The sequence below is a fragment of the Jaculus jaculus genome, chromosome 2 (assembly GCF_020740685.1).
Source record: "Jaculus jaculus isolate mJacJac1 chromosome 2, mJacJac1.mat.Y.cur, whole genome shotgun sequence".
Lineage (NCBI taxonomy): Eukaryota > Metazoa > Chordata > Mammalia > Rodentia > Dipodidae > Jaculus > Jaculus jaculus.
The window spans coordinates 2,016,738-2,040,084 of record NC_059103.1 but is presented as its reverse complement, the minus strand read 5'-3'; the positions used below and the strand labels follow the sequence as shown (position 1 = coordinate 2,040,084).

General features: G+C 42.0%; 1 protein-coding gene across 1 annotated transcript in view; it reads right to left on the bottom strand.

Moving 5' to 3' along the window:
* The window catches only part of Sdk1 (sidekick cell adhesion molecule 1), a 1,082,085-nt gene that overhangs the window by 749,413 nt on the left and 309,325 nt on the right, over positions 1 to 23,347 (bottom strand). The window contains exon 2 of the mRNA XM_045142963.1: positions 8,695 to 8,854. Within this exon, the coding sequence (XP_044998898.1) occupies positions 8,695 to 8,854 (160 nt within the window). The remainder of the gene's footprint in view (positions 1 to 8,694; positions 8,855 to 23,347) is intronic.

The window sequence follows — 23,347 nt, the reverse complement described above, 5'->3', positions numbered from 1 at the left end:
TCCTTTCATTTATCAGTGGGGGAGAGAGGCGAAAAAGACCACCTGACCAGGAAATTCAACAGTCATTCATTTATATAGTCACCCCTGGAAGTAGCCATACCACAGGACAAAGGAATTGGGTTTAGCACCATCACACTGGGCACTGTTCTTTACACTCTGTGTTGAACCAGTGGCCATAATTAAGGGATCAAGATCAGATTGGCCTCCAATCTCAGGGAGCTACTTGTGTTTCTTGACCTGAGACTCTCTGGAATCATAGTTCTAAGTTCTAGAGGGAAGGCATTTCCCCAGGATGACAAGGAAGCAGTCGGAGAACCTGATCTATAATTCACCATGGTTACTTTTGCATGCCAGTGGGGCTCTAAGAAAGGAGTTTCTTTTAGGATCAGTATTTTCTAAATGCTGTTTCCCAGTACTTTATTTTTTCACCATTAGTTTGAAAGCTTATTTGGCTAGGTATATTTTTATGTATTTCAAGGTCTGGTTCAAAATCTCCTCTGGAATATTTTGGTTTATTTTATATTATAAATTTGTTATTTATTTTTCTCTGTATCTTAATTTTTATACCTCCAAGGATAATTCTTCCCTATTATTTGCCAAAGGTTTAAAACACTTATAGATATTATTTTCTGGTTATATTTCTGGATGAGCTTTAGAACTTTCTCAAATCACCCATCAGAAAAAAGTATCATTGGTATTATTTCTAAAACATCTTAGGGTGGGGAGATAGTTCAGTGATACAGTGTTTATGAGAGGGAGTAGGCAGTTAGAGTGACCAGGTCCCTATTAAGTCAAAAGGCAGGAAAGTCTGCACTTGCTAAAAATCAAGACGATCTGACTCCCTATCTCCTGCCTAGTTCCTTAGACCTGTTTTTCCACAAACAACCTGGACCCCTCTTGGAGGGAGATCTTTCCTAGGATTTAAATCTAATCCTAACACTGTGGTTGGTCAAGCTTAGACCCCAAAACTTGGCTAGCCTCTCCCTGAGACAGCCCCTAGCACTGACCAATCAGCTGTCCCTCTGGTTCACTGCAGCAGGAACTTAGGACCCACCACTATAAGGTTATAAATGGGGGGGGGGGGGCGGGGGCGGACATGCTCTCTGAGCTGCCTGATCACTTGGAAACTTCCAGCTCCTGGTGAACTTCCCCTTGGCTCAGCCAAGGCCCTGCCAGACACCCTTACTCTCCATGCGGGCAATTTATCCCCTCCAGCTCCCCACATGGCAGAAGTTCTTTGAACTTTCTTTTCTCTCTTCTTTCTGTGGTTTTCCTAGGCTTGCCCAGTGAATTCTCAAGCCTTTCTTTGGCTCTGTATCTTTCTCAATAAATACAACAACTTAATAATTATCCTTCTCACTCTAATTTTATCCATTTATTTTATTAAAATTAAAAATGAACCTAGGGTTTGGGGTTCAAGGACTTTCCTAAACCCCTAGCACCCCATTATATTTGCACAGGTCTCAAGTTTGAGCACCAGGACCATATGAAAACGTACTACTGACAGTTGGTTCTATAAAAGGCCCACTGATTAGGTGAAATTCATACAATCATTTCAGAGGAAAAGGTATTTTTAGAATGCATGGATTTCCTATTTAAGATCTCTTTTGAAGTCTCTCGCTGAAGCATTCATTGCATCTTTTCTCATGCAGGTTTTAAATGTTGCCTGAAAAATTATCCCAGGTATTGAATAAATTTTTATTGATACTGTGGAATTTTCTTGCCTTTTTATAAAACAAGAAAAATAACATGTTCCCTTAAGCATTCCTATTTTGACTGAAATAAAAAACAAATAAACATACATCAAACTTCTATTGTGATAGTGTCATAGAATTGAGCCACAGAAACAGGTCTCATAAGAAAATGATGATTTTCTGACTACTCAATTATTCGGACAGTTCTAACAGGCATACTGTACTAGCACTGAGAAATTCTTGATGCATGGGTGTGCATGCATACATGCAAACTTTGAATGCAAATATTACAGGTTTGCATTAGATGATTCTTTAAAAACTTTATGCAAATCCATCTATGCAAACCAAACTTGGTTTAATTAAGGAACTGCTGTGGATGAGCCAACTTGGCCAGTCACCTGTGCCTAAAGGGCAGAATGCAAACACACAGGAAACAGAACGCCTGAAATTCACTAAAATCCACATGCAGTCCATAACAAAAGCCACGAAGAAAATACTATCCTTAGTCAATGCTAGAAAGGTCACAGTACATTATTTGCTCCTTATAGGACGAGCATTTTCCTAACTGATGCCAAGGAGGAAAACAGGTGCTCCCTCTCAGGCAGGAAAATTTTCCTAAGCATCCATGGTTTCCAGTTTGCAGCCTAGCAAGGCCTCGTGAAGGTTAGCCTATAATAGCTGTAGGTGCTTACTGGAAGAAAGTAGATGAAAAAGTAATCTGAAAAAAATTGTATGAGATTCTTTAAAAGTAGCTTTCGTATCTTGAAAAAAAATGATGACAAAACACAATGGATTCTTGATAACTCATCTTGATGTCTGTAGCCCTTGGTGAACAGAATGTAATTCATCATATCTACTCCAAACCAAACCATTCTTCTTCAGAGGAAAACTGGGGCTCCTCATTATGAGGCCAGCGGAGCAGCAGTGAGGCCTACGCATGACTTAAATGGCCCACAGATAATGAGGTGCTCCTTGGCCTTGCTTCATTATAGCCAACACGGTTTTGCCATTCTGTGGATGACTGCAGCATATTTCAAATAAACAGGTACATTTTGCTGGTAGAAGGAACAATGGCAAATAAAACAAAACAAAACAAAATGCAACACCTCTTCATTTAACTAAAGTTTCTTAAAAAAAATTATTTACTTGTAAGGAAAGAGAGAAGGAGAGAGAGAGAGAGAGAGAGAGAGAATGAGAATGCCAGGGTCTCTAACTGCTGTGAACAAACTCCAAATACATGCGCCACTTTGTGCATCTGGCTTTATGTAGATACTGGTGAATGAAATCTGGATCCATAGGCTTTGGAGGCAAGTGTCTTCAGAACTGAGCCATCTCTCCAGCCCCTCTTGCTTTTGAAGTTGACATTAACATTGTTCTGTCATAAATTTAAAAGAACTGCATGCTGGTACAAAGCTCATTTTGGTTTTCAAAAGATAAATAAAACTGTTCCACAACTGTTCTAAATACACCCAAAAGAATGCAAATACTATCTTAATGTGATGCCTGTTCTGTTCATTTTTTACGGAAAGGAATGCTAAAAGAAATTCAGCATTATCCTTTATTGTCTCATTTTCCTAGGGTCAAGACCCATAGACAGACTATCAAGGAAGACACACCTTTCTTCTGTGAAGTGGGCAGAATCACTAAATGAGGGAGAGAAGGATAGCTGTTGTGGGGCGTAAACAATCTGCAGGTCTTAAGCAGCTGTAATTCAGAAAACATCCATAAGAAAAGTGAATATCAAGAAAAAAATATCCTTCTCTGCTATCCATGGCAGTATTTAACTCTGAAGGTTGCAATCATAGATGACCTACAGATCTACTCTTTTTACCTAGGGTAATAGTCTTTTTGGAGCACACTCCTTTCTTCCCAGGGCAGAGAGCACGTGACTCTTGCTTTTGTTTTCTGAGAACCTAGTGTCATGGGTTTTGTCATACTCATTGTACAGACCAGAAAAGTTGATCAAAGGAGTCAGGCTCTGCAAAGTCATGGAGACAGCAAGCTGAAGTAGTGAAGGTCGCAAGCTCGACGCCAAGGCCTGTGTTGTTCAAGCTTACCACTCACACGCAATTCTCATCTCTGAATTCACTGTCCACATTGCTTTTACACTCCTTCTAACAAGCGGCAACCCCAATCATCATCACATGACAATAATGCAGAACGTTGCTGAGGATTACAGGAAAATGACATTGGACCAGAAAATGGACTGTGACATAAGCCACAGCACCCTTGGTGAGGTAGGGGTCTCCTTCTCCAATCCTTATAGCTTGGCCCACAGGCTATGTGCTCAAGGCCTCGACACCATGCAGGTAGTGGAGCTGGGATTCAGGTCCAGGGCTGTTTGATTTCAATGTGCTCTGAGTTACTGCGACACACTGATCTTCAAAGAGCAGAGAAACACTAGGGTAAGGCTACAGTGGTAGAAAAGACCACAGACTCTTATGTGTGAAAGGGTGTGCAGGTAGCAAGCACAAGTAAATGAGCACTGAGTGAAATGGAGCAGGGTCAGCAGATACTGTCAAACAGCAGAGCCCATGGAGCAGCACTGTGCAGCCTGGGGTGGGCAGCAGACCCACGTAACCCTGCCTCCGAATTGTCCACAAAAATCAGAAACCAGGGCGTTAGGAAAACCTGCAACTGTTAAATGTTTATAGTCACTAACAACATGCATGTATGGGGATTTAAACAACACACACACACACACACACACACACACACACACACACACACAATCTACACCATCTGAATCTGGACTGTGCAATACATTTTATGACCTCAGAGATAGATGAGGGGTGGGATGACCATGTGTTGAGTTGGATGTAGACAGCTGATTCTGTTTTCCATGGTGAAAATGATAGCATGAAGCTGTTGGGGTCTTCTGACTTTGGAACCTGCTGCAATTACCTTCTTGTTGCTGTGACGGAATACCTGACCACAAGCAACTGATGGAAGGAAAACAGAGCAGGCCTAAGTAGAAAGCCTGAGTCACATCTTGTCACAGCAGCCATGGGAGGAATTAGTCTGAGTAAACTAGCTAATATGCACACAGCAGGGCTGGACTAATGCACCTCCAGGTCTATCTCCAGTGACAAGCCTCCTTTGGCAAAGTTCCACCTCCCAAAGGCTCTGCCAGCTGGGAAATAAGTAGGAGGCTCAGTCACAAGCACATCAGGCTATAGAGGACATTTTACATTCAAACCACCCACAGGATTGCTTGAATTTTGCAGATGGCACTAGCCCCATCCTGCTCAGAATTTATCATCCAGCATGACAATTCATTGACCGGGTATGGTGGTGACGCAGAACCAGTCTGAGAGGCTCTGAGTACTGTTAGGAAACTGAGGGAGCTAGGAAGGAACCTCTCCATGCCCTACCAAGTAAGCCATCAAAACCGTAACACTAACAGAGGAGGAAGAAAAGCACAAGCAACCAGAAAATGACAAGATCCTGCAAATGAGCAAGTATCTGTCAATAAAGAACAAGATCCTACTGATGAGCAAACATTGTTCAACAATAACCCGGAATGTAAATGCACTCAACTCAGCAAGTGAAGAGACTGAGGCTAATGGACTGGACTGAAAAACTATATTCAACTGTCTGCACTCTCTAAGAGACACACCTCACTGGCAAACACACCACAGACTGAGACAACACAGACAACAACACTTCATGTGACAGAAGACAAATATAAGGTGATGTAGATATTCTGACATCTAAGAAAGGAGACTTCAAAGTTAACTCAAAAATATTTTTAAGGCCAATATATACTAATAAAGTAAACAATTCACCAAGAAGACATAACAATTACACATTCACATATGTGTGTATACAAGTGTGTATATATATATGTATATACATACATACATATGTATATGTGTGTATATATGTGTGTGTATGTATATGTATATATATACACATACATATTATATGTGTGTGTGTGTGTGTGTGTGTGTGTAAAATAAGCGAGAGAGACAGAACAACCCAAATTAATAATATTAGAGATGAAAAGGGGGTTAATATAAATGGCAATGTAATCCAGAAAATCATTAAGTAATGTTTTGAAAACCTGCATTCCAAAAAACTGGAAAACACATAAGTAATGGATAAATTTCTAGACATACATGACCTACTAAAATTAAATCATGTTCAACAGAGTCACAACCAACAAGATTCAACCAGCAATAGTCATAAAAAAATGTCTCCCAACAAAGAAAAATCCAGTAACAGAAGGATTCACTGCCACATTTTACTGAACATTTAAAGGCAAGCTAACATCAATGCCCCTTACTGTATTTCATAAAGTGGAAAGGGAAGGAACATGGAGCTGTAAAGAGGGATCAGTGGTTAAGGTACTTGCCTGAAAAGCCTAATGACCAGGATTAAATTCCCCAGTACCCATATGAAACCAGATGAACAAGAAGTGCATGTATTTGGAGTTTGTTTGCAGCAGCTGGAGGTTCTGGCGTACTCATTCTCTCTGTCTTACTCCTCCCTATCTCTCCTTCTCTCTCTGCTTTCATAGAAATAAGTAAAAATATTTAAAAATGAGAGGGAATGGACTTTACCAAACTCATTCCATAGAACCAGCATTATACTGATAACAAAACTAGATATGGACAAAACAAGATAAAAAGCAAACCACATAACAGTTTCACTAATGAACACAGACATAAAAATTCTCAGTGAAAATCTTGAAAGTTCAAAAACAAAATTAAGAAGCTCACACAGGGCTAGAGAGATGGCTTAACAGTTAAAGGTTCTTGCTTTCTTGCCAAGCCTGAAAGCCTGACAACCCAGATTTGATTCCCTGGGACTTATGTAAAGCCAGTTGTACAAAGTGGTACATATGTCTAGAGTTTGTTTGCAGTGGCAGGAGACCTTGGCACACCCATACTCACTCTCCTTCTGTCTGCCTCTTTCTGTTTTTTGTTCTCTCTCTCTCTCGCAAATAGATAAAATAAAAGAAAAACTCACATGATACTATCACATTAATTTCACTCTGGGAATGCAAGGTTGGTTTAACATACACAAATCAGAAAGTATAATAGAACCAATGAACAGCCTCTAAAAAAATGCAGAGTTACCTCAATAGATATAGAGCAGACCTTACACAGACTTTAGCATATTTTCATAATAAGTGCTCTGAAAAAAAAAAACCTAGAAAGAATATGTCTCAACATAATAAAGGCCTTATATGACAAACCTACACCGAGCATTATACTAATTAGGAGAAAATGTAAAGCACTCACTTTTGAAAAAAATAATAATTTTTATTTATTTATTTGATAGAGAGAGAAAGAGAGGGAGAAAATGGGCATACCAGGCCCTCTAGCTGCTGCTAATAAACTATAGACACATGTGCCAGCTTGTACATCTGGCTTACGTGGGTCCTGGGCACTTGAACCTGGGTCTTTTGTTTTTTTATTTTTTTGAGGTAGGGTCTCACTCTGGCTCAGGCTCACCTGGAATTCACTTTATAGTCTCAGGGTGGCCACGGACTCATGATGATCCTCCTATCTCTGCCTCCCGAGTGCTGGGATTAAAGGCGTGCACCACCACCCTTGGCTCCTTTGACTTTTCAGGCAAGTGCTCTAACCGCTTGACCATATCTCTAGTCCTACACCCTTAAAAATTTTTTTTTAATTTTTATTTATTTATTTATTTATTTATTTGTGAGGACAGACAGAGAGAAAGACAGATAGAGGGAGAGAGAGAGAATGGGCACGCCAGAGCTTCCAGCCTCTGCAAACAAACTCCAGACGCGTGCGCCCCCTTGTGCATCTGGCTAACGTGGGACCTGGGGAACCGAGCCTTGAACCAGGGTCCTTAGGCTTCACAGGCAAGTGCTTAACTGCTAAACCATCTCTCCAGCCCCCCAATTTTTCTTTTTTTTTGAAGTAGCATCTCACTCTAGCCCATTCTGACCTGGAACTCACACCATAGCCTCAGGCTATTCTCAAGCTCACAGCAATCCTACCCTTGCCCCTCAAGTTCTGGAATTAAAGGTGTGTATGCCACAATGCCTGGCTACCACTCTCTGAATTCAGATAGTGCTGGAAGTCTTAGCTCCAGAAATAAGACAACATCTGTAGTTCATGAAACTAGGAAGGAGATCATGAGAGGAAAGGAAGAGACCTTAAATGAGGGTAATGAAATACATGTGACATGAAAACAGAAGGGGAGACTATTTGGGGAAGGGAACTTGCCAAAGTGAGGTGGAGGAGATATTGCATGGGGAACATGGGAAGCTACTGGGAGTGATATGTGTGCATGTGAGAAAATCTCATAATGAAACCCATTATTTTATATGCTAACATATACAAAAAAAAAAAAAAGATGTAACAGTATGAAAGGCAGGGTTGGGCTGTTCCAGTGCCACACTCCAGATCGGGTCCTGGGGTCCTGATCTCTAACTCTGCCCTCCTCACATTGTGTTCCATGGCTCCTCAATGTTGCTTGGAACCCGGAGCCTGGTGCAATGCCTGGCACACACCAGATGTGCAATATTCACTGCACTGTTGGATCCAATTGTTCATATCCAGACTGCCATGATGCCACCCTTTACTGTCCCAAGGGAAAACAAAAAAGCTCACAAGGATTTTTGTTGACAGCTTAGAGCTATGGAAGCTACTGACCTAAGGATCTGTATGAAACACTTGTACTGGTGAAACAGCAGCAATATTTGTAGATGGGACTGATGCCACAGCACAGAAAAGTTATAATATTAAAGTGTTGGGTAAATGTCTCTCCATATCTTTTTAGTGTTTGGTTTCATTAACAGGCTTACTTCCACAAACAGAATGAAAGACTCCAGATGAAAACAACTGGTATTGGAATAGTAAACCACATTCTAATTAGATGTTTATATCCAGTCCTTGGTCCTGTATGCATCAGAAAGTTAATCCAGCATTTTCACCCCTGTACTATTTAGGACAATATGCCAAAACAAATCTAAACATGCAGTGCTGAGGTGGGATCTGACATTCAAGCAAGAACTTACTTATAGTCGCTGCTGTAGGAGGTGAGCTCACTGTCATTGTGCATCCACTTGAATTCCAAAGGCCAGCTTCCTTCAGCCAGGCACGTGAGCACAAGGCGGTTCCCTTCCAGGTGGATCTGTGGCAGGCCTGGCTCCGTTTTAAAATATGGGGCGACATCATCTGAGATATTAAAGAAGAGAGAAAGAAAGATGGATGAAGTCCATATGCAAACAACACAGACCCAACAATAATTTGATGATTTAAGCAGTGCTAATTCACAATGATTATACAGCCCAATTCAGTAGCCAACAAACAGACCCAGATTCATGAGGAACACACAACTGATTAGATGGTATTTCAAAGTGGTGAATGATTCCAACACCTGAAAACATCCAAGAGGCTCACCCAAGTTCTTCCAGTTTGTAACCAACAGTGGCCTATCAGTGGGACTTATTGGCAATTCCTGCTCATAGCCACATGGGTTTTCAAAGGATGATATAGTTTCAGTGTAACAAGATTATAAGATTATAAAAGAAGAGTTTCTGGATATAATCTTTCACTTTGTAAATAAAAAGCAGGACTCACAGAGTAGCTTTTACTTCACACATACCCACCATTTCTTAGTGAGTTTCAACAGTGCACCAGACAGAAGACCTGTGGAATACCACCACATGGAATGATACACAGTACTGAAAATGAACCAACTATTCTATACACAATCACACAAACCAGTCTCTCAGATAGAAGGCTGAGTGAATGAAGCCAAAGGGGTTACAGCACATGCACTGAACACACAGCCAGCCCTTCACAGCCACAGCTCCTGCATCTGTGGTCTCCTCAGCCCACAGCCCTTGGATAAGACGGGGTGATCACAATTACTAAAGAACTGCAGGAAGTTTCTGCAGACATTATATCCTTCCAGATCATTCCCTTTACATTGTAGACAGGGAACAGAAAGGGCCTGGACTACATCCAGAACATGACAACTACAAAGTCAGACAAAGGTGACTGTGGACTATAGTAGAAGAGATGGAATGAAAAGGTCAGAAGTGTTCATGATGGAATGGCTTTTGGAGTGTCAAAAAAATTCTTGGGTTTCTGAAAAGCACGATTTTATGGTTAATAAAACACATTGAAGGGAAAGAAATATGGCTCAGTGGTAGAGCACCTGCCTAGAATCCCCCAGTAAGGGGCAGGGGTATGGCTCAGTGGTAGAGCTCCTGCCTAGAATCCCCCAGTGAGGGGCTGGGGGTGAAGCTCAGTGGTAGAGCTACTGCCTAGAATCCTCCAGGGAGGGGATGGGGGTGAAGCTCAGTGGTAGAGCTCCTGCCTAGAATCCCCCAGTGAGGGGTTGGGGGCGTGGCTCAGTGGTAGAGCACTAGAATCCCCCAGTGAGTGGCAGGGGTGTGGTTCAGTGGTAAAGCGCTTGCCTAGAATCCCCCAGTGAGGGGCTGTGGCTCAGTGGTAGAGCTCCTGCCTAGAGTCCCCTTGGTTTCCATCACCACCACACACATGAACAAACACAGAAATTTGCATTAATTCTTTGGCTAGCCACTCTGTTGTCAATATTGGGAATACAAAGAGTAAGACATGATCACTACTTTCTGTAACAAAGTATATCACGTAAGTCAGAAGGAGCCACAAACCCGTGTCCTCTGAGAGAGCCCTGCCTGCTCTGCTGCGCATAGGCATGCTCTCAGGTGATTTTCATGTGACTCCTTCGGTTGTTTGTCAACTGTGTGTCCAATTTCCCTTTCTGCTAGGTCCTTTGGCTAAAAGCATCCACTCTTATGACCTACCTAAGGTCATAAAGCCAAATCACAGCAGATATAACTCCAATGCTGTGGGGTTTCCTGAGTCCCAGCCTTTATTAATGGCCTGCCATTTGCCCTCTCTTTAACAATAGGAAAAGAAATGCCACCTTACAGGGTTCCAGTGTTCTACATGCATGACTCATAAGAAGTACCTCTTTTTGAAAGAAAAGAGCTTTAAGATAGAAGCTTAAGAATTCAAATTTGGTTCTACCACTGACAGAACATCATCAACTTCATCTACTACATGGTGGTTTGGAATATAAATGACACCTCGATTCGATTCTTCATAGAATTCATAGTGAGGCACACACACCTCTACAGTGTACACATTACCATGCTGGGTATTGTGATCTGATCTACCTGAAAACCCTCCACAAAGGACAGTTTCTAAACCTTGGAGGCAGATGCCATGTGATCACAAGGCCAGGGCACTGATCAGTGGAAGTAGTGAAGACACATACTACCCCTGCCCTGGAATCTTAAATTGCACATACCACTCACGCCCAGCCCTCTTGCCTGCCAAAAACATCACAATAGACCTGGACACTTAAAGAGAACATGAAGCAATAGAAGAAAGGAGGATGGATTTGTACATAGGGGTGCACAGGCCCCTTCGAAATCGCTATGTCTGTATATACTTTATGTGGGAAAGAAAACACCTGCAGAGATTCATCAGGCAATGATGATTGTAGTTAAGAAGTGACTCTGATCTAGGGAAAAAACTAATGATCACCTTCAAGATATTTGGTAGAAGATGACTTTCTAAATAACAGCTAGACCTCCCCCCAAGTAAACACACAGAGACTATGCATACTTCTGCATTCCAACAATGAGTTCTCTAAGCCCCTGGAATGAATTACCAAGGAAAACTGTGAAATATCCATTTTCACAAACTTTTAAATAACATGTACATCATTTATGAAAGAGAGAGTCTCATTTGTCTGGATAATACAGATTTAATGTCCATTCAAAGGAGAAGACCAGACCTAATGTTCTCTCAAGACAACATCATAATTTTATGATGTCGAAGTCACTTCCCTAAATGGACTTTTAAGATTTTTCAGATAAATGTAAATGTATTTAACTTTACCTGTCCAATGCAAAGTTAATCTTCCCATCTAAAAAGGGACCATGACCCCGTGTGACAGAACAGAAATGGTTTCCATGGGCAGCAGGGTATATGGGAGAAGTGGAGCCTATGCTTCTATAGCGTGGCCTCCTGCACATAGATAGGGCATCTTCCAGGGGTTTTAGCTGTTTATTTCCCAATGGAGACTTGAGAAGCCTTCAGAACACTTTAATAGCAAAAAGCATGGGATCAACCATTAGGCTCCAAGGACATCATGCAACAAGAGATGTGTGAGACTACCTATGAGGGAAAACTTCAATGAAGATAGGCACCTACTTAAGGACATAGTCTTTTCCTTCTTTACTTTTTCAAAAGTTTTTTTTTTTTAATTTTTATTTATCTGGAGAGAGAGTGGGGGGGGGCAGAATGAGAATAGGCACAACAGGAACCTCCAGCCACTACAAACAAACTCCAGATACATATATCACCCTGTGCATCTGGGTTTTTATTGGTATTGGGGAATCGAACCATGGTAGTTAAGCTCTGCAGGTAAGCATCTTAACCTCTTAATCATCTCTCAAGCCCTCTTCTTCACTTTTATATTTGATTTACATGAGAGAAAGACAGAACGGACATGCCAGAGCCTTCAGCAGCTGTAAATAACTTCCAGATACATGCACCACCTTGTGAATCTGGCTTATATGGGTCCTGGGGAATCAAACCTGGGTCTTCTGGCTTCGCAGGCAAATGCTTTGACCACTAAGTTATCTTTACAGCCCTCTTCTTCACTTTTTTTTTTTTTTTTAATTTTTGAGGTAAGGTTCACTCTAGCCCAAGCTGACCTGGACTTCTCTATGTAGTCTCAGGGTGGCCTCCAACTCACAGTGACCCTCCTACTTCTGCCTCCAGGGTGCTGGGATTAAAGGCGTGTGCCACCACATCCAGCTCTTCTTCACTGTTTAAAGTGATAATGAAATAAGGGGATGAAAATCAGCCTCCAGCAAAGGAAACAACCATACTGCAAACAAGGGGAGGGCCCAAGTCAACAAAGCCTTCTGCATGCTCTGGTAAAGTGATGAAGCTGGTGATGCCTCTGTAATCAGCACCATCAGTCAGGTGGGGTCAGGGGGGAGGACCTGGGTGGCAATGTGAATGGGCAATCAGTCGAGCAGGACCTTTCATTACTGAAGGCTGCACCGGCAGCAGTGAAATTTCCCAGAGTGACCAATCTTTCACCTAAAGCCACTGATCTTCCTTTCAGAACTCCTTTTTATATCAAATTCAAACATTTTTATGCCTTAAGCTTATGAATTTACCACTTACAAAAAGTTTTGATGTTGTTTTTTTGTTGTTTTTGTTTTTTCTAGGTAGGGTCTCGCTCTAACCCAGGCTGATCTGGAATTCACTATGGAGTCTCATTGTGGCCTTGAACTCAGAGTGATACTCCTACCTCTGCCTCCTGAGTGCTAGGATTAAAGGTGTGTGTCACCATGCCTGGCAGAAAGTTTTATTTTTCAAGTTTCCAAAGAAACAAAAACATAAAGCATCACATACTACTGATAAACAGTTCTAAAAAAAAATAAGTAGAAGAGCCTTTTCTGGTGGGTGGAGTCAGTCCCATTTTACTATGTACAGGGAGTGAGGTCAGGAATTTAATTTCATACTATAATGTGTTTTTTTCCACAACAATAATACTCATTTTCTAGACAAAACAATTCTGTGCTTCAAATGTGCTCCTGAGGTAAAATTTAAGTATATGACTAGATATGTTTGACTGTGGTTCAGTTTGCAGATCTGGAAATTAAAGCTACACTGTGATGTCATAAGGCGGGGGACACCTGTTTAAATATAATGCCCTTGATATGTCAGGATAAGGTGATTCCTGCTCTCTCTCCCTCTCTCTCTGCATGTGTGTATGTGAGTGGGCATATGTGTGTATGCAAGTGAGCTCATGTGTATTTGAGAGTGTACATGAACATGTGTGTGCATGTTGTGGATGTCACAGGATGAAAATTAGTGTCTTCCTCAGCCATTTTTCACTTTTTTGAAATTTTTTTATTTTTATTTTTATTTTTTATTTTAAGATAGGGTCTCACTCTATCTCAGGCTCAGCTGGAACTCACTCTGTAGTGCTAGGACGACCTTGAACTCACAGTCATCTTCCTCCACCTGCTTCCCAAGTGCTAAGATTAAAGGCAGAACAGGGGCAGATTTGAAGAGGCAGAGCCACTGCAAACAAACTCCAGACGCATGCACCACCTTGTTTATCTGGCTTCAGGTGGGCATGAGGAAACCGAACTCAGGCCATCAGGCTTTGCATGCAAGTGCCCTCAACCACTGAGCAAACTCTCCAGCCATCACTTTCTTTTTTTGAGATAGTGTCTCTCACTGAACCCAGAGCTCATCAATTCAGCTAGTTGGCCAGCAAGCTCTAGCAGCAAACTCTCTCTCCTGGGTATCTCTATCTCCCCAGTGCTGGGATTAAAGACATGTATCACCACATCCGGCTTCTATGTGGGTGCCTGGCATCCCAGCTCAGGTCTTCATGTTTGTGAAGCTTGCCCTTCAACTATTGAACATCTTATCAGCCTTCAAACTGTGCTTTCTGACACCATGCATGTGCAGCTTGGAGGGTAAACTGGAAGGGCAAGGAGGAGAATGGATGGATCGTTGGTATGAAAGAATGCTCACGGTAGATTATTACCTATCCATAAAGAGCTGACACAACAGAGAAAACCACTTCATTTGTGAAGATTATCAGAAGTATTTAGGCATTCAAATATGGTAGATTTTCTTGTTATATTTTATAGATCTAAAAAAAAAATCACCCAACCTCTGTGCAGGTCAGTTTATCTAGTTCTATTCCCTCGTGGTAAAATAAGTGATAATCAGATATTTCAAGGTAAAAAGGTGGCTAGTATAGAATACACATCCATATGATTTCACATATTATCAATAAACAATCCAAGCTGGGTTTGGTAGCACATGCTTGTGATCTCAGCCCTTGGAAGACTAAGGCAGGAAGAACATGAGTTCAAAACCAGCCTAGGCTACATGGCAAGACCTTGTCTCAAAAAAACAGAAAGTCATTCAAAGCAATGTGTTATAATGACTAAAAGAATACACAAGAATAAGGAGTACTTTTTCAAGATGGTGTCTTGTTTTGGTCAAGCATTTCTAATGGGGTGTGAATGGAACTCTAAACCTAGTCCTACCAGGTGCCCCCTCCTTCAGTGCCCTGTATCATGTCTGGTGGACATGAGAAATCCTTCACAGCCATCTTCTTCCACAGATGTCTCACAGAAGAAAAACATGAGACCAGGGCCCACACTTGCTCTTGTTCTACTAAAAAACATCATGATTCCTTAATCATTGATTCTGTATCCTCTGGTGGGTGCAGCTGTCCCCACCAGATGAGCTCACATCCTACAATAAGAGATTTGCAAATGAGCCAAAACACTCCAAGAGACACGACAGAGGGATACAGACAGTGCTATTAGAACCTCGCTGGGGCTCACTGGATAAGGTCTCTCTATGCTGAGGACCCCACCTGGAGGGGTGGGAGTACCAGGAAACCTAGGGAACTGCCATTCTCAGCCACAAAGGAGCTATGGCTCTGAGGACTTACAGAACATCCCTTGGTGCTGTTTTAAGGTGGCTTTTTAGGGTGAGGTACGTGGCTCAGCAAGTAAAAGAGCTTGCCACACAAGCCTAAGGACCTGAGTGCAATCATGAGCACACATGTAAGACGCCGCACATGATGCACATACCTGTAACCCAGTACTGAAGGGGCTGGCAAGGATGATGGCTAGGGCATTCTGGTCAGCCAGTTCTCAGTGAGAAATGGAGAGCTTTAGGATAAGTGAGAAACTCTGTCTCAAGGAACTAAGAATACAGCAGAAGAGGGATATAGGACACCCAATGTCCTCTGCAGCCATGCATGTACACCAAGCACACACGCCTGCACACATACGTGTATACGCACCCCCCCCCGGCTGTTTAAAGAACCATTTCCTGTCCCATCCTTCATGAAAAGAACTTTTCAGACAAATTCTCTCAGATCTCTGAGAGCTGGTCTACTGCTTGTGCTTGCTCTGGCTGTGATCTGTGAGCAGGAACCATGTGTCACCTCTGGTGAGACTCTTATGGCAGACACTACATAGTACAGGTGGCAGTGACTGCTCAGCTCAGTTTGTGACACACTCTGGGGTTTCTAAGATTCCTCTGCATACTATAACACCAAAAAGGAAGACTAGGGGGCTGGAGAGATGGCTTAGCGGTTAAGCGCTTGCCTGTGAAGCCTAAGGACCCCGGTTCGAGGCTTGGTTCCCCAGGTCCCACGTTAGCCAGATGCACAAGGGGGCGCACGCGTCTGGAGTTCGTTTGCAGAGGCTGGAAGCCCTGGCGCGCCCATTCTCTCTCTCTCCCTCTATCTGTCTTTCTCTCTGTGCCTGTCGCTCTCAAATAAATAAAAAATAAATTTAAAAAAAAAAAAAGGAAGACTAGGCTATTCCCCCTTCTCCCTGCCATTGTACCTCAATTTCCTGGAAAGCCCCATGATCAGAAGAGACAGAACAGAGCACTGTTTTTAATTGCATGTTCCTAGGTCTCACCACGAAGTCATCACTTTGCACTTAGTTCAGCTCACAGGATGGGATTTGAAGGGAATGACTCTGAGCTGGTCCACAGCATCTTCTGGATATTGAAATGTGTGAGTGTGAGAACACAGAAAGTGGGAGCGACCCTCAGGCCCCCAGTGCACAGGAGCATGAGCAGTTTACCAAGGCATCTAGTTGGTGTGGAAGTCAAACTGATTATCTGTGTTTTCTGAAATCAATGTGAATTCATGGCATATTTAAGGAACCCATGGGATGAAGCTACCATCCAATATTTCCCCCTAAGAAACCATTCAAGCTTTCAGTGAGATTAATCTGCAGTCGAAGCTGATGGGAGCAACATAAATGGGTATATTTATGTACTGGTTTGATCCTGCACTGTGTTAATCTATTTCAGCATATGAATTAATAATAAGAAGAGACAGTGGGATAAAAGCAATCCCCTATTTCTCCAAACTGAAATAAGCTGCCAGTTCTCCAATATTTTATTTCAAAGTAGAAGTGTGCTAAATTGTCATTTCTATGGTTTGTAGTGGGAAAGTATGACCAAAAAAATAATAAATAAGAGGAAAGTTATCAGAACTAGCCAGTGTTAGAATTAAATATGGTACCATGTTTCTTCAAAGATTCTTTCATATAATCTTAAAAGTCCAACTCTGATTAAATAAAAAGCCAAAAGATCCAAGAAAAGAAACTCAAATGTGATTTACCTTTCCCTGCCTGGATGTTTGTTTGTGAATTTACAGCACATATTTACTGACATAAAAAATAGAGGCTCACAACATACCTCAATGGTGGACACATTCTAGGACTCAGAAAACTGCATGCAAAGGAAATTCCCCAGGGTACTGTGCCCAGTTAGAGAAAGCCCCATTGGAGGAAGATGGCCAGACCTTGAACCTTTCCCCAGGAGCCGAGTTCACACATGATAGCAGCTGCCAGCCAGGGCTCTGCAGCACTGAATTCTACACCAGCTCTTACTTCTTTAGCTCTGGGAACTTGGGTAACACACTGCCCCTTCTATGACTGGGTTTTCCAACCAACAGATAATAAAGCCAGATTAAGAGCATCAGTTTATAGCCTTTGTGGACTCTAGACTCCAGTGCAAGTTCCACAAAAAAAAAAAAAACATGAAGGATCTTTAAATTGTCATTCAAAAGAGCTATTTACTTCCATAGTCACTCAGCAGAATGTAAAACTATGATCTTTTCAAACCCATTAATTTGAAAGTATTAACAATGAAGTCACTGCATGATGTGGTGGTTTAAATGAAATATCCCTAATAGCCTTTTTGAATATTTGGTGCCCATCTGGTGTCAATTTGGAAATGTGAAGCCTTTAGGCGGTGGAGTCTTGCTGAAGGACATGTGTCACTGAGGGTGGACCTTAAGCTTTATTAGCCCACTTGCAAACCTAATACTTAGACTACTTCCAGATGTTGGGACAGAATGTGATGTCCTACTGTCTGTCCTTGCCATTCTTTCCCGCCATGATGAAATTTTCCCTGGATTCTGTAAGCATGAAGTCAACCCCTTCTCCCATCAGCTGCTTCTTGTTGGGTATTGTGTCCCAGCAGTGAGAAGGAAACTGATAAACATGGCAACACAAAATATATGTTTATGGGAAGTACATTATCCCAAAACAATCTTTTTATAAAGTACATGTGTGGGGGGATATGCATGCATGTTGGTACGTATGCAGCTTGTGTTTATGTAGGTGCATGTACACCTGTGCATACATGTGAGTAGAGGCGTGAGGTCCACATTGATCGTCTCGTTCAATCACTCTCCAATGTATTTATTGAGACAGAGCCTCTCACAGAACACAGAGCTCACCAACTCAGCTAGCTAGGTTGCACTGGGGCTTTGCTTTTCTCCATCACACAAGTGTTGGGAGCACTGTTATGTGCCACCACACTCGCTTGAAATCTGAACTTAGGGGACCTCACATTTACATGGCAAGCACTTTACACAAGGAGCCATCTCCCTAACCCCAAAGCATCTTGCAGGGGCACTGCTTCACACAGTCTCCATGTCTACCTTAGTAACGAACACTGGATCCTCACTGTACTTAGGCACATAGTCTTTGCCATACTTGGCTGAAGGACATAAATGAAATGCAGCCTTGTAGATAGATATTCATGTGGGCATGTGAGAAGCAAATAGCCTTTCAAGTAATGATAAATACTCATGTGGCTATCGTACCTGACCTGAACAAGTGTCAGTTTCAAAAAGGCTCATTGAACTTTGGGAGATGAAACCCCATCAGTGGAATGTTGACGCTTGGTTAGAGAAGAATTCTTGTCATCTTGCACATACTGTGACTGATTGTATACACTGGCATGACTGTTGACTTTCTGACTACTGCAGATCTTCCCAGTGTTGCCATTTCAGTATGCAATGTAAGAAATATCACATGTTCATTAGCTTCCCACCTTATCAAGCAAGTCTTTAAAGAATGGGAAAATGCCAAATTCAGAGTGGCACATACAAGATTTCCAAAATTCTAATATTTTAGTGGTGGGTTCATGTTTTGCCATTTGCCACAAATACTGTAAGATGCCCCATCTTCCCCACAACCCATACATCCAATGGCATAGGCTTATTTCAGTGCTGCCAAACACCCAAGTCTGAATTACCATGGTCTGTCCATCAGACACCACTTCAAGTAAAAATAGAGTGCCAAGGGGAAAAAAAAAAAAAAAAAAGCAGCTGCTTTGGCTGCCGGCTCAGGTACCCTCACAAGGATTCTGCCCAGAAGCAACTACCATAGTTTGACATGTAGCAGAAGGATTTTTCCATGTAATCCACAACTGAACATAGAATATTGAAAAGACATCTAATAGAGTTACGATTTTAACAGAATTAATGATTTTTACTACTTCCTCAAGTATACTCTTAAGGAAACTGGAATTTTAAATTTTCAGTTGTGTGTGCAGTAGGGAAGAGCCATGTGCTGACTACAATAGCTGGCAGCACTAGCTGCTATGATCTGCTTCTCAAGCGCCAGGTATTTCCTCGGATCACTGCTGCATTATCAATGAAATCTCATCAAAGGGACAAAAGCACAAAGATCTTTGTATTCCATTAAAGGCATTTGCCCTCCTGACCTGCCCTGGATATGGGTCTCAGGGCCTTCACAGGTCCCTCCTTGGACCACTCTGAGTGATACCTCTGAGGCATCACAGGGATGAGACTAGTCTATATGCACAAAACACTGAAGCAATGCCAGGTGCAGAACTACGAGGCACCTGCTAGTTCGTGTACAGCATGGTGCCAGAGAGCGAGACTGCCTCTGCCTACAGAACATGGGATCCTGAACTTCATCCAGGACACATTTGCTTCTGGCTTTCTAAAAAGCACACATGAATCAGGCTACAGTCTTAAATGTCAATAACTATTAATCCAAAGAAGTTGTTCAATTTTAAGAAAAACAGGTGCTCCTATTTTCAATTACTTCAAAATTCCAAACAAGTCTAAATATTGATTTATTTATCCTTTCATTCTACAAATATTTATTAAAGGTCTACTCGAACTTCTATGAGATGGGAATACAGATATGAATTTGTTTTTTCAATATTTTACTTATTACTTTCAAGGAGAGGAAGAGAGAATGAATGAATGAGTGAGTGAGTGAGTACGGGAGCACCAGGGCCTCTTGCAACTGCAAATGAACTCCAGATGCACACACCACTTTGTGCATCTGGATTTCTGTGGGTATTGGGGACTCACACCCAGCTGTCAGGCTATGCAATCAAGAGCCTTTAACCATTTTACAATCTCTCTAGCACCCAGATATGAATTTAAAAACACAACAAGCATTAAAAGCCAGTCCTTCATGGAACATGCCTCCTAGTTCAAGGATATCAACAGAAAACAAATATGGAAGATGGAGAGGGCTCTTTTGAAAGCTTGTGTTTCTTTTACACAAATCCTTTTAGATGAAACTGACAAATAGGTATGGCAGTTACCTTCTTTTTGCTGGGACAAAACAACCCACCAGAAGCAGCTTATGGGAAAAATGAGTTTATTTGTATCTTACAGTTTTGTAAATATTATTTATTTATTTAAGAGAGAGGAGGAGAGAGAGAGAGAGAAAGAGAGAATATTAATGAATGTGCCAGGGCTTCCAGCCACTGCAAATGAACTCCAGATACATTCACCACCTTGTGTATCTGGCTTATGTGGGTCCAGGGGAATTGAATCTGGGTCCTTTGGCTTTGAAGGATGAGCGCCTTAACCTCTAAGCCATCTCTCCAGCCCTGTAGCTTACAGTTTTGAGGGGAAGTTTCATTGTGGTAAAGAAAGCAATGGCAACCAGCTCATATTTTTCATCAGAAGAGAGCAAACAAGAAGAGTGAGTTAACTCTAAACATCCAGTGGGCTGGATTACTCAACTTCAAGGCCTGCCTCCTCAATGACACACCCCTTTGGCAAGGTTCTCCCTCCCAAAGGCTCCACTAGCTGGGGACTAAGTAGGAGGCTTAATTACAAACACCTGAGGCTATGGGAGACATTATTTTAGTTAACAACTTCCATGATTGTAAACAGTATCCCATGGTAATGCCCTCCCTTATGGGAAACATTTTATGTTCAAACCATTAACAGTAGGGAAATTAGTATTGGTTTAAAGAATACATTATACTGGTTTAAGCATGACTCCACCCCCAAGAATGATATGTTAATTTCATAGACAAGGCAACTATCAATGATTAAGCCTTAGAATTAAAGATACAATAAGCTACAGCAATAGCAACAATGAAGTACTTTAAAGATAAAACATACAGGCAGGTGTGGTGGTGCATGTTTTTAATCCCAGCACTCAGGAGGCAGATGTAGGAGGTTCACCATGAGTTCAAGGGTACCCTGAGACTAAATTCCAGGTCAGCCTGAGCTAAAGTAAGTCCCTACCTCAAAAACTAAAATAAATAAATAAACAAATAATAAACATAAGGGCTGTGGAGATGGCTCAGCCATTCTGAGAGATTGATGCACAATCATGAGGCCCTAAGACTGCCCAGAACCCACCTATACAGCTGGAAGTGACCATGTACATTCACAACACCAGTCCTTCTGGAGGTGGTAGGGAGGGCAGGGGAGACTACAGAGCTGCTGGGGCTCCCTCAAGTGAAACACAGTGAAAAAGACAGCTCTGGGTCCAGTGAGAAACTCCTTCTGAAGGGAACAGGCAGGTAAGTTAAAAGAAGAGGCCACCAGCATTTTCCTTAAGCTTGGGAGCCAGTTAAGGATGTATGATCTCCAAACTGGAATGTATTATAGAAAAGCCTACCCACTGAATGAAGGTAGGAAAAGATAAAGAAAAGACGCATATATCGGAGGGAAGAAATAAAATTTCTTCTATTTACAGATGACTTGTCTATGTTGGAAATTCCAAAGAGACTATTTGCTCAGGCCTCTTAAGCCACAGAGGGACTGGAGTAAGGATGTACTAAAGCCACAGAGGGACTGGAGTAAGGATGTACTACTACACAACAAAACAGACACCCAGTCCTGCTTCTGCATCTAACAACGAACCAAAGATAGCAGAGGAATACTCAGAGCCACTAACAATCACTCCAAAGAAAAGCAAGCACTCAGGTATGCACTTTAAAACTACGGTCCACCTGCTGGAAGCTATAGAATGCTGATTTTTTAAAATCAGAAAGTCCTGAATCCACAGAAAGACATTAGTGTTCAAAAAGTGGAAGAGTCCACTGCAAAGATGTCAGCGTATACAAACATACCTTCAAGGTTAATGGAATTCCAGTGATGACAAAAGTGGGAATTTTTGTGGCTATTCTAGAACATTCAGGGATAGCCAGAGGAACTGGAGTGTCTGAGACAACGCTGGACAAGAATAAAATGGGAGGAATGATCATCCATAATGTAGAGACTGATTATGCAGCCATAGTAATAAAGCCAGCATGTTACTGGCCAAGGGGTTGAGAAATAAACCAGAGAGCTAGAAAGGGCCTACCACAAGACACCTACGCAACTCTGGCAAGAGTGAAGAGGAAACACGGTGGGGAAAGGGAACACTCATGAATGAAGATGGTTAGAGCAACTGAACACCCAGAAGGCAAGAGAGTGAATGAAATTCTACCTTATCTTCTTGTCTAATAGAATATTAATTCAAAATAAATTATGGGCTTGAATGCAAAACTATAAAACTTATAGAAAAATAAGCATTAAAAAAGGTCTGGAATGCATGGCTAGGCAAACAGATTTAGAGAAGACCAAAAAAAAGCATGATACATACAAAAACAAAAGGTAGAACTGAAAATCTGGCTCACTGGATAAAGCACCTGATGCGCAAGCATGAGGAACTGAGTTCAAATCCCCAGAAGCCATGTAAAAGTACTGGGTGTCATGGTGTGAACTTGTGATCCCAGCTCTGGAGAGGTAAAGAGGGAATCCATAAATTTACTCACTAGATAATCTAACCAAATTAGAGGGCTCTTGGTTCAGTGACAGACCCATCCTCAAAGAGCAGCTGAAGAGAAGATTCCAAATGTCCACCTCTGGACTTCTCATGCAAACACACACACAAACATTCATACACACATGTATCACACACACTTAAACACATGCAAAGAACAGAAAAACTGACCCCTATTAACACTACAAACTTTTACTCTGTGAAAAACCCTATAGAGGGCTGGAGAAATGGCTTGGCAGTTAAGTGCTTGCCTGTGAAGCCTAAGGACCCTGGTTCGAGGCTCGATTCCCCATGACCCATGTTAGCCAGATGCACAAGGAGATGCATGCATCTGGAGTTCGTTTGCAGTGGCTGGAGGCCCTGGTGCACCCATTCTCTCTCTATCTGCTTCTTTCTCTCTCCAACTGTCGCTCTCAAATGAATAAATAAAAATAAACAATTTTTTTTAAAAAAAAACCCTATGGAGGGCTGGAGAGATGGCTTAGCGGTTAAGCGCTTGCCTGTGAAGCCTAAGGACCCCGGTTCGAGGCTCGGTTCCCCAGGTCCCACGTTAGCCAGATGCACAAGGGGGCTCATGCGTCTGGAGTTCGTCTGCAGAGGCTGGAAGCCCTGGCGCGCCCATTCTCTCTCTCTCCCTCTATCTGTCTTTATCTCTGTGTCTGTCGCTCTCAAATAAATAAATAAAAAATTTGAAGAAAAAAAAAATCCCTATGGAGAAGTTGAAAAGACAAGCACA